This window comes from Euprymna scolopes, chromosome 41 (genome assembly GCF_053919585.1).
Source record: "Euprymna scolopes isolate OS-2025 chromosome 41, ASM5391958v1, whole genome shotgun sequence".
Lineage (NCBI taxonomy): Eukaryota > Metazoa > Mollusca > Cephalopoda > Sepiida > Sepiolidae > Euprymna > Euprymna scolopes.
Genome location: NC_136522.1, coordinates 1,550,411 through 1,563,239, shown reverse-complemented (window position 1 = coordinate 1,563,239; position 12,829 = coordinate 1,550,411). Strand labels below are relative to the sequence as shown.

Genomic DNA, 12,829 nt, shown 5'->3' with positions numbered 1-12,829 from the left:
GCAACATATTGAAAATTAAGTTGATCCTTTTTAAGGAAAATTCAAACAGAAGAGACTGGATGGCCGTTACACACGGATGCTCAGGATGGCCATCAATACATCATGGAGGAGCCATGCAACAAACCAACAGCTTTATCGTGACCTACCGCCAGTATCTCTGAAAGTACAGCAGAGAAGGATGAGAGTAGCCGGTCACTGCATGAGACACAGTGAAGAGGAAGCCAGCAAGCTAGTTCTCTGGAAACTAACAGATGGACACCAAAAATGCTACAGGACACAGGATTAGAAAGTGTTCGGGACCTACAAACTGTCATGCAAGATCGAGAGAACTGGAGAAGCCATGTAGATTCAGTGGTGAAGCGCCCTGAAAGACGACGCAGATGACAGGATGATAGAGCAGAAGAACTGAACATTCAGCGAGGACGTAAAACAATTTTGCAAAACAAAATCTGTTATATTAAAATCAAAACAATCAATTAGAAAATAATTAGTTAAATAAAATTTATTAACGAAATTAACTTTTGCAAACCTGATACACAAATTACACAAACTTTCGCATTATTTACTTAAGACACAAAGTGAAAGCCAAACACAGACATCCTTTAAAGAAACTTGGTGTGTGTCGTGGGAATAAGAGTTTCTTAAATTCATCAATTTCCCTGGGCAACACTGGGGACATAGGTCCCTAGATACTCTAGCAAAATCGTAGAACCAAATAGATGACCAAAAGAGATTTTTTATAAATTTATATTACGACCAAGATTTAGAGTTAAGGGTAGCCACAGGCTTTTTATACGTTTTCACACTGACATCTTGACAGGAACACCAATATAAGAATGCACCTTTCCGAAAAACTATTCAATTAGACAAGTTTTCATGGAAACTGTTCAAAAACAGCCATAGTTTGAATCAAAAAATTTACAATGGAATGCTATCCCTATCCTCTATCTGTAAAACAATTTTTCAATTTTGACCCCTTAAAAACTATTAGAAGAATGGTCCATAAAAAATCCAATCATTTGAGGCCCCAAGCATCGCTCTGCGACTTAGTTTTGGAAGAGCTAGTTTGAAAATATGGAGACAGACAGACATAACTACTTGATTAATTTGTGACTTTTGGAACATGATATTTTTGTTTGGTCACGAGTATGTATATCAAAGATTTTCTGTATTAAAGATTTTTTTAAAAAATTAAATTAGGTATAATTCTGGAGAAACACCAAAAAACATGTTAGTTACCAATTTGGAAGCCAGCAATTTCGGTTTACGATTTTCTTAGAGTACCAAAAAGAATATCAAACTGACAGCTATTAAGTTCGATTAGACTATTGTAAAACAAACATTTAAATTTTGGGGGGTGGGGGGACAAATTTAAAGAATATGTCAGTTGTTGGTAAGGAGAATATACAACCACAACAAACGTTCACACCAAGAAGGAACCTTAAAAACAAGAAGAGGTAAGAAATACTCACCAGTTCTTGTAAAATCGATGCTCAAACTCCTCTCCAAGATGTTCAGGCCAGATTGTCTTGAAAGCCTGGATTTCACGCTGGATGTCGATGTAACCCACAATACCAACACACATGATGGGGCGGCCATTTTATAACTTCCTCCTTATTGATCTCTGAAAAGAGGAGAATGAAAGAAAAAAAAAAAATTACAAACAAATCTCAAATTTTCTTTCGACAAATAAAATGCTTTCACATAAAATTGGAAAACATTAAAAATAATAATTTTTAAACATGTACGTGTCAAGTTTTCTAGCCTCAACATGTCCGATTATACCAAAGAATTTAATTATTTATTAACCTGTATACTTTAAACATACTGAAACTGTTTTCTTCTTTGAAGTGTTCTTTCACAGTGCTTAACAATAAAGAAAAAGGTTGGATGAGATTTAATACTTGTTTTTAATGACTGCTTTATCGTTATTTTATTTCCATGGCAAGTGCTCATCTGAGCTCCAATCTATGCCCCCCCCCCCGCCAAACTTTACCTGCAGCTTATTTTTCTTTAAACTTTTGATGACAGCTACAACCTTGTTCCTGTGTGGGTGTGTTTGCCATTATTCGGAAGAACTGTTGGTCGTGGTCTAGCAGATTGACAAAGTGTCTCCAATAGAGGTGTTCATTGGTGATAGGCTTTTTTCTTAAAACTTTTCATATATTAATAATAATCGATCTGGTAACAGAAACAACTCTCATTTCTTTTTCTTCTTATTTAAAAATTAAAATGTCTACTAAAGAATAATATAACTATTAAAATGGAAAATATTTACTTTTTTTTTTTTAGTAAATGTTACCAAAAGCAAGATAAGTTACTCTTCTACTTACTGGAACAAGTTTTGCGTTTTAACTTATTTTCAAGTGGTGTTTTTTTTTTTTTTTTTTTTTTTTTTTTTAGATACCTGGGGGGGGGGGAAGTTTGAAGAGTTAAAATGGTAAAAAAAATGGCAGTCTCATTAGAGGCATGTGGACCCTCGACAATAGCTCAAAAACCGAAAATGAAACGGTACTGATAGAAACTCAACTAAATGTCACAGTAACATTTATTGGATGGGTTTCTATTCCATTTTCAAGTTTTGAGCGATTATCAAAAGGTGCCTAAGTGACCATCTAATGTCAGCCATATCTTTTTTTTGTATTTTTCGCTCGCCCACACCGAGAAGTGAACTTTCAATCTTCAGAAGATCGCTTTTACAAATGACTTTTTCCATTAGTTTAACCACTGTGCAACAGATTGAGTTTGACAGAAACATTCCCAAGTTCGACAAAATACACCTTAAGGTCCGAGGTTGCATCAACCAAAACGTGAAAATGACGCTCAAAATGAGAACAGTAGTCCGATGAATCCAAATAATACGAATAAATCCTCATGAAAAAAAAAAAAAAAAAACATTTAGAAACGTCATAGCTTTAAATTCTCTTTATTCTATTGCAAACATTACCTTTTTATGAGTTGTTAGCCAACAAAATGGCAACCGACCTTCTTCTTTATAAGAACCAAGCCTCATTTTGAAAATTGCGGTTTTCATGTTCCTTTAAGTTATTTATTTATTTTTTTTTTTTTAAACACTTTTCAAAAAAGTTTTGTAAACATTTGTTACATTCAGTGTTAGTTTTGAAATATTGGGGGGGGGGGGGTATTTAATTTTGGCATTTGTGCATTTCAATATTGCAACGTAAATCTGTGTTTGCATTTTAAGATAAAGGATTTTTTCATTTAACAATATGAAGGCAATAATTAAAGGTGAATATGCGCTAAAGTAGTGTACGGCACAATCACGTTGACACAGGTTCTTGCCAGATCACCAAAGTTAAGCAATGTTGAGTCTGGCCAGTACCAGATGGGTAACCATTTGTGAAGGCTAGGCGCTGTATGTATCTTTTGGGAAGGTTGGGCATGGGGCCAGCACCCTCACACTGTAAAAAGAACTCTTTGCTACAAAAACATGTACAAAAAGTTGTAGATGGCCTATGCCCCTCCAGGGGCTCAAGGGCTATTGATGGATGGATGCGTTAAAGTACCAACTAAAGACTTACCTTTTAAAAATTGATTTATAAGGGTATTCAGGTCTTTATATAAAAAGGATGTGCGTGTTCTTGTCGAGTGGTTCCCATATGGGAGATCAATTTTGTATTTGAAATTGTGCACACACATAAGTTTACGAAAGAGTTTTTCTGTTAATTTAAAAATTAACAATGTTGGGTGACAAAACTTTGAAGATAAACAAATATATAAAATATATAAATATGTATAAAATCGGAAAAAGGCAAATTTCCAGCAAGATAAAAAAAAAAAAAGAAAAAAAAAAAAAGAAAAAAAAGAAAAAGGCTGAACTGCTTAAAGAAAAAAAAGAAAAAAAAGAAAAAGGCTGAACTGCTTAAAGAAAAAAAAAAAAAAGAAAATAAAAGCCAAATTCGCAAAATTTGACTTAAAAAGCGTTGAATGGTTCTAAAATGAGTGATCGATTTACTAGAATGTTGCATTAGAAACTGAGCACCCTCTATAAATATTTAAATATTGAATTTTTTTCCGTTTTGTTTTTTTTTTTTTAATCTTGTTTTTCTTAAGATTGGCACTTCCTTGTTTGCAAAGCCATTTGCCGGAAGTGATGTCAGACAAATTTTAAGGTACGGATGACCAACACGATATGTATTTTTCTTTTAAAGCAAATACAAAAATAGAAGTTGGTAATGTTGGCTTCCAGATGTAAAATAGTTAGTCTTAGTTGTTTTCGTGAATGAAAACATGGGATCTTTTTTCTAAGAAAATGAAACAATTTTTCATTTTAAAATCACTGCTTATTTTTTGGATAATTGTTAAATATTTGAATTTTTTGGTTTGCTGGATTCTTTTTTTTCTTTAAAAAATTTTTATGTATTTCTGTCAGTATCTTTATTTTTCACCACTAACAACAAAAAACTTTTGATAATAATTGCGTTGCAATATGTAAATCTTAAACCTCACACGTCTTAGAATAAAATAATTAAAAATAAGTGCTACAAAATATTTGAAAAAAAAAAAAAAAAAAAGTTAAAGTGATTTGTTCATATTTTTAAATCATCGATCTTTGAATAATTGCGTTACAATATATAAATTTCAAACTTCACACATCGAATTAAATAAATGGTAACTTTAAAATAACCACTTTTTTTAATGCACTTTTTGAAACTAAACTATTTTTCTGGAATTTTAGAAGTTATTTTCGTTTTCAGCGCCCCCGACAACCTCTAAGAGTAGTAATTTTTAAGGATTTTGAGGGTAGAAAGATACTGCATCTTTACCTAAAAACAAACAAAAACAAATAAAAAGAAACAAAAACAAACAAAAAGAAACAAAAACAAACAAAAACAAATAAAAAGAAACAAAAACAAATAAAAAGAAACAAAAACAAATAAAAAGAAACAAAAACAAATAAAAAGAAACAAAAACAAATAAAAAGAAACAAAAACAAATAAAAACAAAAACAAAACGAAAATTAAAAGATACTGCATCTAAGTGCATCTTTACCTAAAAAAAAACAAAAACAAATAAAAACAAATAAAAAGAAACAAAAAGAAACAAAAAGAAATAAAAAGAAACAAAAAGAAATAAGAAACAAAAAGAAATAAGAAACAAAAAGAAATAAGAAACAAAAAGAAATAAAAAGAAACAAAAACAAATAAAAAGAAACAAAAACAAAACGAAAATTAAAAAATAAAAATAAACGAAAAAAAAAAAAAGTAAATAAATAAAATTATTTTTATGTTAACCTGTACGGATAGGGTCCCAAAGTCCCGCCTCGTTCTGAGTTCGGGGAAAAATCGTCTGACGTGAGCAGTGTCGACGCAAAAAATTACCTCTTCAGATATTGAAGATAAAGTGCCGATTTGTTAACTCAAGTTTAAAAAAAAAAAAAAAAAACAGTTCAAATAATTAGTATTTTTTACCCCCTTATAAATTCCACAAATATTTAGAATTTTTGATATACAGATTATTTTTTTTTTAATTCAACAGTTCAAATAATTAGAATTTAAAAAATAAAAACTGCCGTCATGATGCGCCCTCGGTTGTATTTTCTTTTCGTTACAACACGGACTAATCTATCTTCACAATTATTCCGGGGCCCCCTTACTTTTGATGGGGGTTGCTAATAATTTCTTTATTTGTCCAACAATAATTTTTGTTCCTTTTTACTTCTGTCATTTGTCTTACATCGTAAAATGTTATTTTCTCGTAAGAAAATTTTCGCCTCATTGTAACAACTCCAAAATTTGCTCATGCTTGTCAAATCCATGCTGAAGGGGTTAGGGTAATTTTCTGCCTCAACACCGCTTACGTCAGACGGCTTTTCCCCGAACTCAGAACGAGGCGGGACGTCGGGATCCTATCCGTACATGTTAACCCATTTCGATAAGAAAAATGGAAAAAATATGAATATTTTGTTCCATATTTTCATTTCCGGTTCGATGTTTTGTTGTCTTAATTCGAAAAACTTTAAAAGTTGTTTAACTTTATTTTTTGTTTTTTTCTTTTCATTGATTCATGGGTTTGTATTACTATACACAGAGGTACGAAAAAAATTGTCCAAAAAAATAAATAAAATAAATGTTACCAAAGGCAAGATAAGTTACTTTTCTACCTAACTGGACAAGTTTTTATTGTTTTTATTTAATGTAAACTGTTTGTTAGATTAGAAAGACGCTGCCGGAGAACAAGTAAAGATGGCCACGATGTCTTTGAAGACTCGATAATCACTTTAAAATAAGAAATAAAACAAAATGGTAGAAACCCACTTAAATGTTACAGTAACAGTTTACATTAGGCACCGCTAAAACTGGGGGGGCCAGGTCAGTACTTTTTGACGGACCGTCTTTTTAAAAATCTACCAAAAATCAGGTAATTATCCGATCAATACGAAATTTTCAGCAATTAAGAGAAGAATGAACTTTATAACAGTGTACTTATTTTTCATAAACGATATATATATATATATATATATATATATATATATATATATATATTTTTTTTTTTTGCTTACAACCCCCCCCCCGTTTTGAAGTGGGAACAAATATGCTTAAAATAATCATCTGAAACTGAACACAACATATTGTGTTGTTGTAAGGGACAGAATTATAGATTAAAAAAAAAAAAAAATTGTTTGCATACCTTATTTTAACGTCTGAATATCAGAACTTCGATTGTGTTTAATTATCCCGCTTTTGAGTTTTGAAGTGTGAAATTCGGTGAATATGTTAAGTAAAATAATTAATTTAAGTTAAGAAAAACAAAGAAAATTTTTAATATTTATACGAAAGAAGCCATTTTAAAATCTTTGATAAATAAATTAATTTTTTTTTAGCGAGCCGAATAATGCATGACCATTATTAAACAGGGCATGCTTTGAAGAATCGATACAAAAAAAAAAAAAAAAAATCGATAAATATTATGCCCTTTGTGTTAAAAATAGCATCATTTTTTTCGATCCCGTTGGAAAACGTTTGCCGCCTTTCGACTACGGTGGACCAAACGCGCTGAAATAATTTTTTTTATTCCGCTTTAAATTACCCCCCCCCCATTTTGGGGAGCCTGGCCCCCACACACATACATATTAAAAACCAAACTCATACAAATGGTCACCCATCTGGTACTGGCCAGCCTCAGCTTAATAATACATTAAAATTTTCGTCATTGAAAAATAAGTTTTTTTGGCCTGTTTGGTCTTCCATAGTTTGCTTCTTAGCAAACGTAAACAGTGTCGATCTAGACTCTAGATCGACGCGAAATAACTGGTTACCTATATGAATAAGTGGAATTATTTGAAATCCAGGTACTTATATTATAATATTTTTGCATATTCTCTTAGAAAATCATCCTAAATCTTAGTTAGACAATAAATAAATAAATTTCAAAAACCTTTTTTTTTAAATATTTATGTACGTTTTTTGTGCAAGACAAAAAATGTCAATTGTTAACTTTTTGGGAAAATTTAACATTTAAAATTTAATTAAAAATAGAAAAAGTTTTATATTATTCTGTTTTCTATATGATAAAATTCAGGGTTTTATCTTTCTGGAAAAAAAAAAAAGTTACTCAGAAATAATGGATTTTAATAAATGTAATTTCGTTTTAAAAAACAACAACTTGATTTTGCGGCCATTTTTGGCGGTGCCTAGTTTACATTAAATAAAAACACTGCAGTTAGGTAGAAAAGTAACTTCTCTTGCCGTTGATAACATTTATTGGAGATCTTTTTTTTTTTTTGTACCTCTCTGTATAGTTATACATTCTACACTAGCGGTACCTGTGGAAATTCCACAAGGGATTTATTGATGTTGGCATCCTGTAGATAGTCAGCGTAAATGAAGATGCTCTGAAATTGCAACTTTTTTTGTTCAAAGTGCAAAAGTATTTATCTGTTAGCGGGGACGACGACCGGTGTAACTCCATCATAAAGTACGCTTAAATACGATATTTTAATTAGTGTTCTATCGATTTTAGTAAATTATAAAGTAGCGGGTTAACCAAATACAACCGAGGACGCATGACAGAATTTTTTTTTTTTTTTAAATTCTAATTATTTGAACTGTTTAATTAAAAATTATTTGTGGAATTTATAAGGGGGTAAAAAATACGGTAAATATGAAGAATTACTCCACCCTCGAAAATTCCTTTAAAATTACGACAAATTAGTAGTCTCCAAGATATGAAGAAGTAGAACTCTTTATTACAAAATTGTAATATTAAAATTATATTTTCTTACGCAAACTTTTCGGTTATGGTTAACTTTCGCCACCCGTTGTTTACAAAGCCATTTGCCGGAAGTGACGTTTTATCTACGGATAATCAAAACCGTATAGAATTAACCTTTTTTTTTTTATATTAGTTTTATTCAAACAGGCTTTATTTGAACTTAATGGACTTTTTTTTTGTATTTATTAACTGTTTTATTCTTTTTATCAAACAAAAATAGAATTTTTATATTGACATATTATGGACTGTTTTTCGAACATCGAAATTTTAAAATTAGTTTTATTTAAAAAAAAAAAAAAAAAGAAAGACGGTGTTTTTTTTTTAATTGAATTCTAAACTTTATTTGAATTTTTCAAACTTTTACAGACATAATGGACTGTTTTTCAAACATCGAAATTTTAAAATTAAAGTTTTATGACCCTTCTAGAGTTATCGAATCTATAAAGTCTATTTTTTTATATGAATGAAAAAATTTGTTAAAGATTTAAAATAAACAAAGACTTTTCATTAAATATATTTAAAATAAATTATAAAATATCTATAAAGTCTATTTTTTATGTCTGTAAAAATTTGTTGAAAAATTCAAATAAAGTTTAGAATTTAATTTAAAAAAAAAAAAAAACAGTCTTTTTTTTTTTAAATAAAACTAATTTTAAAATTTCGATGTTTGAAAAACAGTCGATAATATGTCAATATAAAAATTCTATTTTTTTTTTTGATAAAAAGAATAAAACAGTTAATAAATACAAAAAAAAGTCCATAAAGCCTGTTTGAATAAAACATAAAAAAAAAAAAAGATTCATTCTATACGGTTTTGATCATCCGTAGATAAAACGTCACTTCCGGCAAATGGCTTTGTAAACAACGGGTGGCGAAAGTTAACCATAACCAACTTTTCAATAAATGTTTTTACAATTATATTTTGATAAATTTTTATACAATAAATATTTTTGTTTTCAAATTGCGCTCACCCAGTTTAAAAAATTATGAATCTGTCATTTTCTTAACTAGCGAAGGGAAGGGTACCCGGCGTTGCCCGGGTGTTTCGAGGTGTGTGCACGGGCGTGGGTGGGAGGTGTTTATCAAAACATAATAAGCAAAGTAAATATTTTTAAATATTAAATATTTTATAAAAAAAAAAAATGTTAAAACAACGTAAGGCAAACGAACGATGTTAAATGTAAAAATCTGGGAAAAAAAAACAAAAAAAACAACGGAAAAACGAACGTTAAAACTTCTTTAAAAAATCTGAAAAAAAAAACAAAAACATAGAACGTGAAAAATTGGCTTAAATAACTGTTTCAATATTAAACCTTTAAACATCGGGGGGGGGGGAGCCATCTCACACCACGTAAGGCAAGCGGGGGGGGGTACCTGGCTTTGCCCGGGTGTTTTTGGGGGTGTGCTCGGGCGGGGGTGGAGGGGGGTGTTAATGAAGACACGAATAAGCGAAGTAAAAAAAAAAAAAAAAAAAAAAACTAATGTAAGGCAAACGAACAATAAAGAAAACGCGAAACAGAAAAACGAACGTTACCCCCCTCATAAAAAACACGTGAAAATGGGTTATTTAAACCCTGCTTCAATATTATTAAAAAAAAAAAAAAAAAAAATAGAAAAATGGCACGCCAGCATTTTGTAAACTTTTTAAAAAATATTTCTATTTTTTTTTTTTTTTTAAACAACTTGAATAGTTTATTTTGGAAGTATATTCCATAAAAAAAATAAACAACCCACTTTTAACAGAGAAATTACGAGTTTATATTTTATTCGCAGTTTTTGTTAGGGGTGTCAAAAATTCCAAATTTCTGATACACCTAGCACTAATATCCATTTTCCTTTAGGACCCCACCCTCATTTTTTTTTCATGTGAATTACTAGTGCTACTTGAAACTCTTTGGCAAAAGAGGATCAACTTAGCATATGGTCTTAATACCCTAGTCAGGTAACTAATGACCTTCACTTATGACGACAGACTTTTAAAAGTTTCCTGGTATGCTGAAAACGAATATCACATTTAAATTTTCCACAAATAAGTAGTTTTCCGGATATTAAGCAATGTTATGTTAATGCTGGTGGCCATCTTGATATGCGCGAGCTCTTTTGTATAACCGCAATCCAAAACAACTATAAACGTCCCAATATGGCCACCAGCAATGACCAGCATTAACATAAGAAATGGCATTGCCTAATATCCGGAAAACTACTTATTTGAGGAAAATTTAAATGCGATATTCGTTTTCAGCATACCCGTGATTCGATACTTGTTTAATTATGACATTAAGAAAAAAAAAATTAAAAAAATTACTCAATACTCTATCTTTAAAAATTACCACTCTTCTAGGTTTTTGGGGTCGCTGAAAACAAAAATAACGTTTAAAATGACGGCAAACGAGTTGTTTCCAAGGTATGCAGAAATTAGTTTTAAAAAGTGGGTGATCACTTTTCAATAATAATTTAACGTAAAATGAGCACCCACTTTGTGACCACGATTTTTTTTTTTTCGAGGGCGGAGGAGGGGGGGACTTTAAAATTACCACTAACGTTTAAAATTCCAAGATACAAGTAGTGGAAAGAAATTCTGAAAAGATTTTACTTAATTTGATCAAGTTTTTTTTGTTTGTTTGATTTTTTTTTGCTTATTTTACAGAGTTTCTGTCCCTTTTTAATCCAGTTTTCGTTTAAAGGAGCCGGATATTAAGCAATGTTATGTTAATGCTGGTGGCCATCTTGATATGCGCGAGCTCTTTTGTATAACCGCAATCCAAAGCAACTACGCACGTCCCAATATGGCCACCAGAGCAATGACCAGCATTAACAGGAGCCCCTCCTCGTGCGCGAAATAAGCAAGATGGCCGAGATACGATCGATCTCATTAAAATTTGATTTTCATGCTGTAAAAATAAATAAAATAAAAAGATTTATGATCAAATTAAGTGAATTTTGTTGGTGCTAATGTACTTACTGATCCGGCGGATCAGTGATGAGATGATCCGCACTATTTTTTAATAGTAGTAAAGTTTAAAGTTTTACGATACCTGTTTTTATTCAATTGTCAGGTGAAAGTACAGAATAGGTACATAACATCCGGGTTTGTATTACTGTACACATAGATTCAAAAAAGTTGTCAAAAAACACACATATAACAAATGTTATCAAAGGCAAGATAAGTTACTTTTCTACCAAACTGGATATATTTTTCGTGTTTTTATTCAATGTAACATATTTATTCAGCTCGAAAAACATAGTGTTTACCGATGTATTGGAAAATTCAAGATGGCGTCTGATTCTCTCTTTAACACGGTAAGTTTGGGAAAAGGTGTTATAAATAAAAGACTACACAAAATACTATTACAACCCGCCGAATATATGTCAACCTATGTCACGGTAACATATATTGAGCGAGTTTTTAACAGTATTTTATCTATTTGTTTTTTGACAACTTTTTCAAATCTATGTGTACAGTAATACAAACCCTAACATCCTCCCGTCCCCATGTTAAGAATGGCTTTCAAAATAACATTATTTCAGCACGGATCAATAAGTGTATGATGAGTACCATTTTTTTTTTATGAGAACTTTATATAACCGGTATGAACAATATATTTTGTAGTATTTTTATATTTTTAATGTTTTTTTATTAAACTCGTCGTCTTTTGAAAAGAAAAAGTTAAGGTGGAAACCAGTTAAAAATTTACAAGAAATTATGAGGGGGTGCATGCATTGTTCACGTCCACTGTCGAAGTTTTTTTTTTTTTTTTTTTTTTTTCCCCCCATATATTATTATCCCCAAAATGTGAAAAATGGAAATAATTTTTGATGGAAAAAAAATTCTAAGTTTAAATTTATTTTTCTTCCAATTTTTTTGGTTTTCATAAAAAAAAAAAACTACACAAAAAAAAAAAAAAACTTTCGTAAAAGTTTTCTTCAAAAACTTTTTGCTAAAACATTGAAATAAAACATTTAGCCTACAAACAAAGATTTCTAACAAACAAACACATAAATATTTATCCATTAAACTTACGGTAGTTTCATGTTCCCTTTTTTTGTATTTCATGTATTTTTCATAGTTTTGTGTTCGGCCATTTATCAAAGTAGGTGTGTGTTTTCACACACCTACTTTTTAACAATAAAGTAGAGATTAGAAGGCTTGGCCGTTTCCGGTTAATTACGTCATCTTCCGGTCACACCCGAGTTACTTCGTGGAAATCGCGGGTCGATAAACGCCGAAGTACTTTAAAAAAAATTATTATTTTAAAAAATAATTTTAAAAAATTAACTATTTAAATAATATATTTTTACTTAGAATATCTGATTTACATAGAAAAAAAAAATCTTTTTACGTGATGAACATGTACCAAGTTTAAGCGGAAGTAGCAAGGACAAGAAAAAAATGAATAAAAAAAACGAATGCAAAAATATTTATACTTAAATCATAGTTAATTATGATTGCAAATATAATTTAATAATTATATATGACCAACACTATTGTTTAGAACGTTTTCTTATTCATAGATTTAAATAAAGAGCTCTCGGTTGGTTTCAATAAAAAAGCGGGGCAATGTTAGCAGCTGGTTTGGCTGCCCCATACCCGGCA

General features: G+C 30.5%; 1 protein-coding gene across 2 annotated transcripts in view; it reads right to left on the bottom strand.

Annotated features, from left to right (window-relative positions):
* Positions 1-12,542, bottom strand: part of LOC145266294 (uncharacterized) — a 109,131-nt gene extending 96,589 nt beyond the window's left edge. The window contains exons 1-2 of one of the 2 annotated variants that reach the window (XM_080121841.1): positions 12,257-12,542; positions 1,473-1,624 (exon numbers count right to left, since the gene is read on the bottom strand). In XM_080121841.1, coding sequence (XP_079977967.1) covers positions 1,473-1,599 — 127 coding nt within the window. In that variant the 5' untranslated portion in view covers positions 1,600-1,624; positions 12,257-12,542. Of the gene's footprint in view, positions 1-1,472; positions 1,625-10,776; positions 10,794-12,256 lie in introns of those variants that run through there. The other variant, XM_080121842.1, reaches the window with a different exon arrangement.
* Positions 12,543-12,829: the final 287 nt, after the last annotated feature.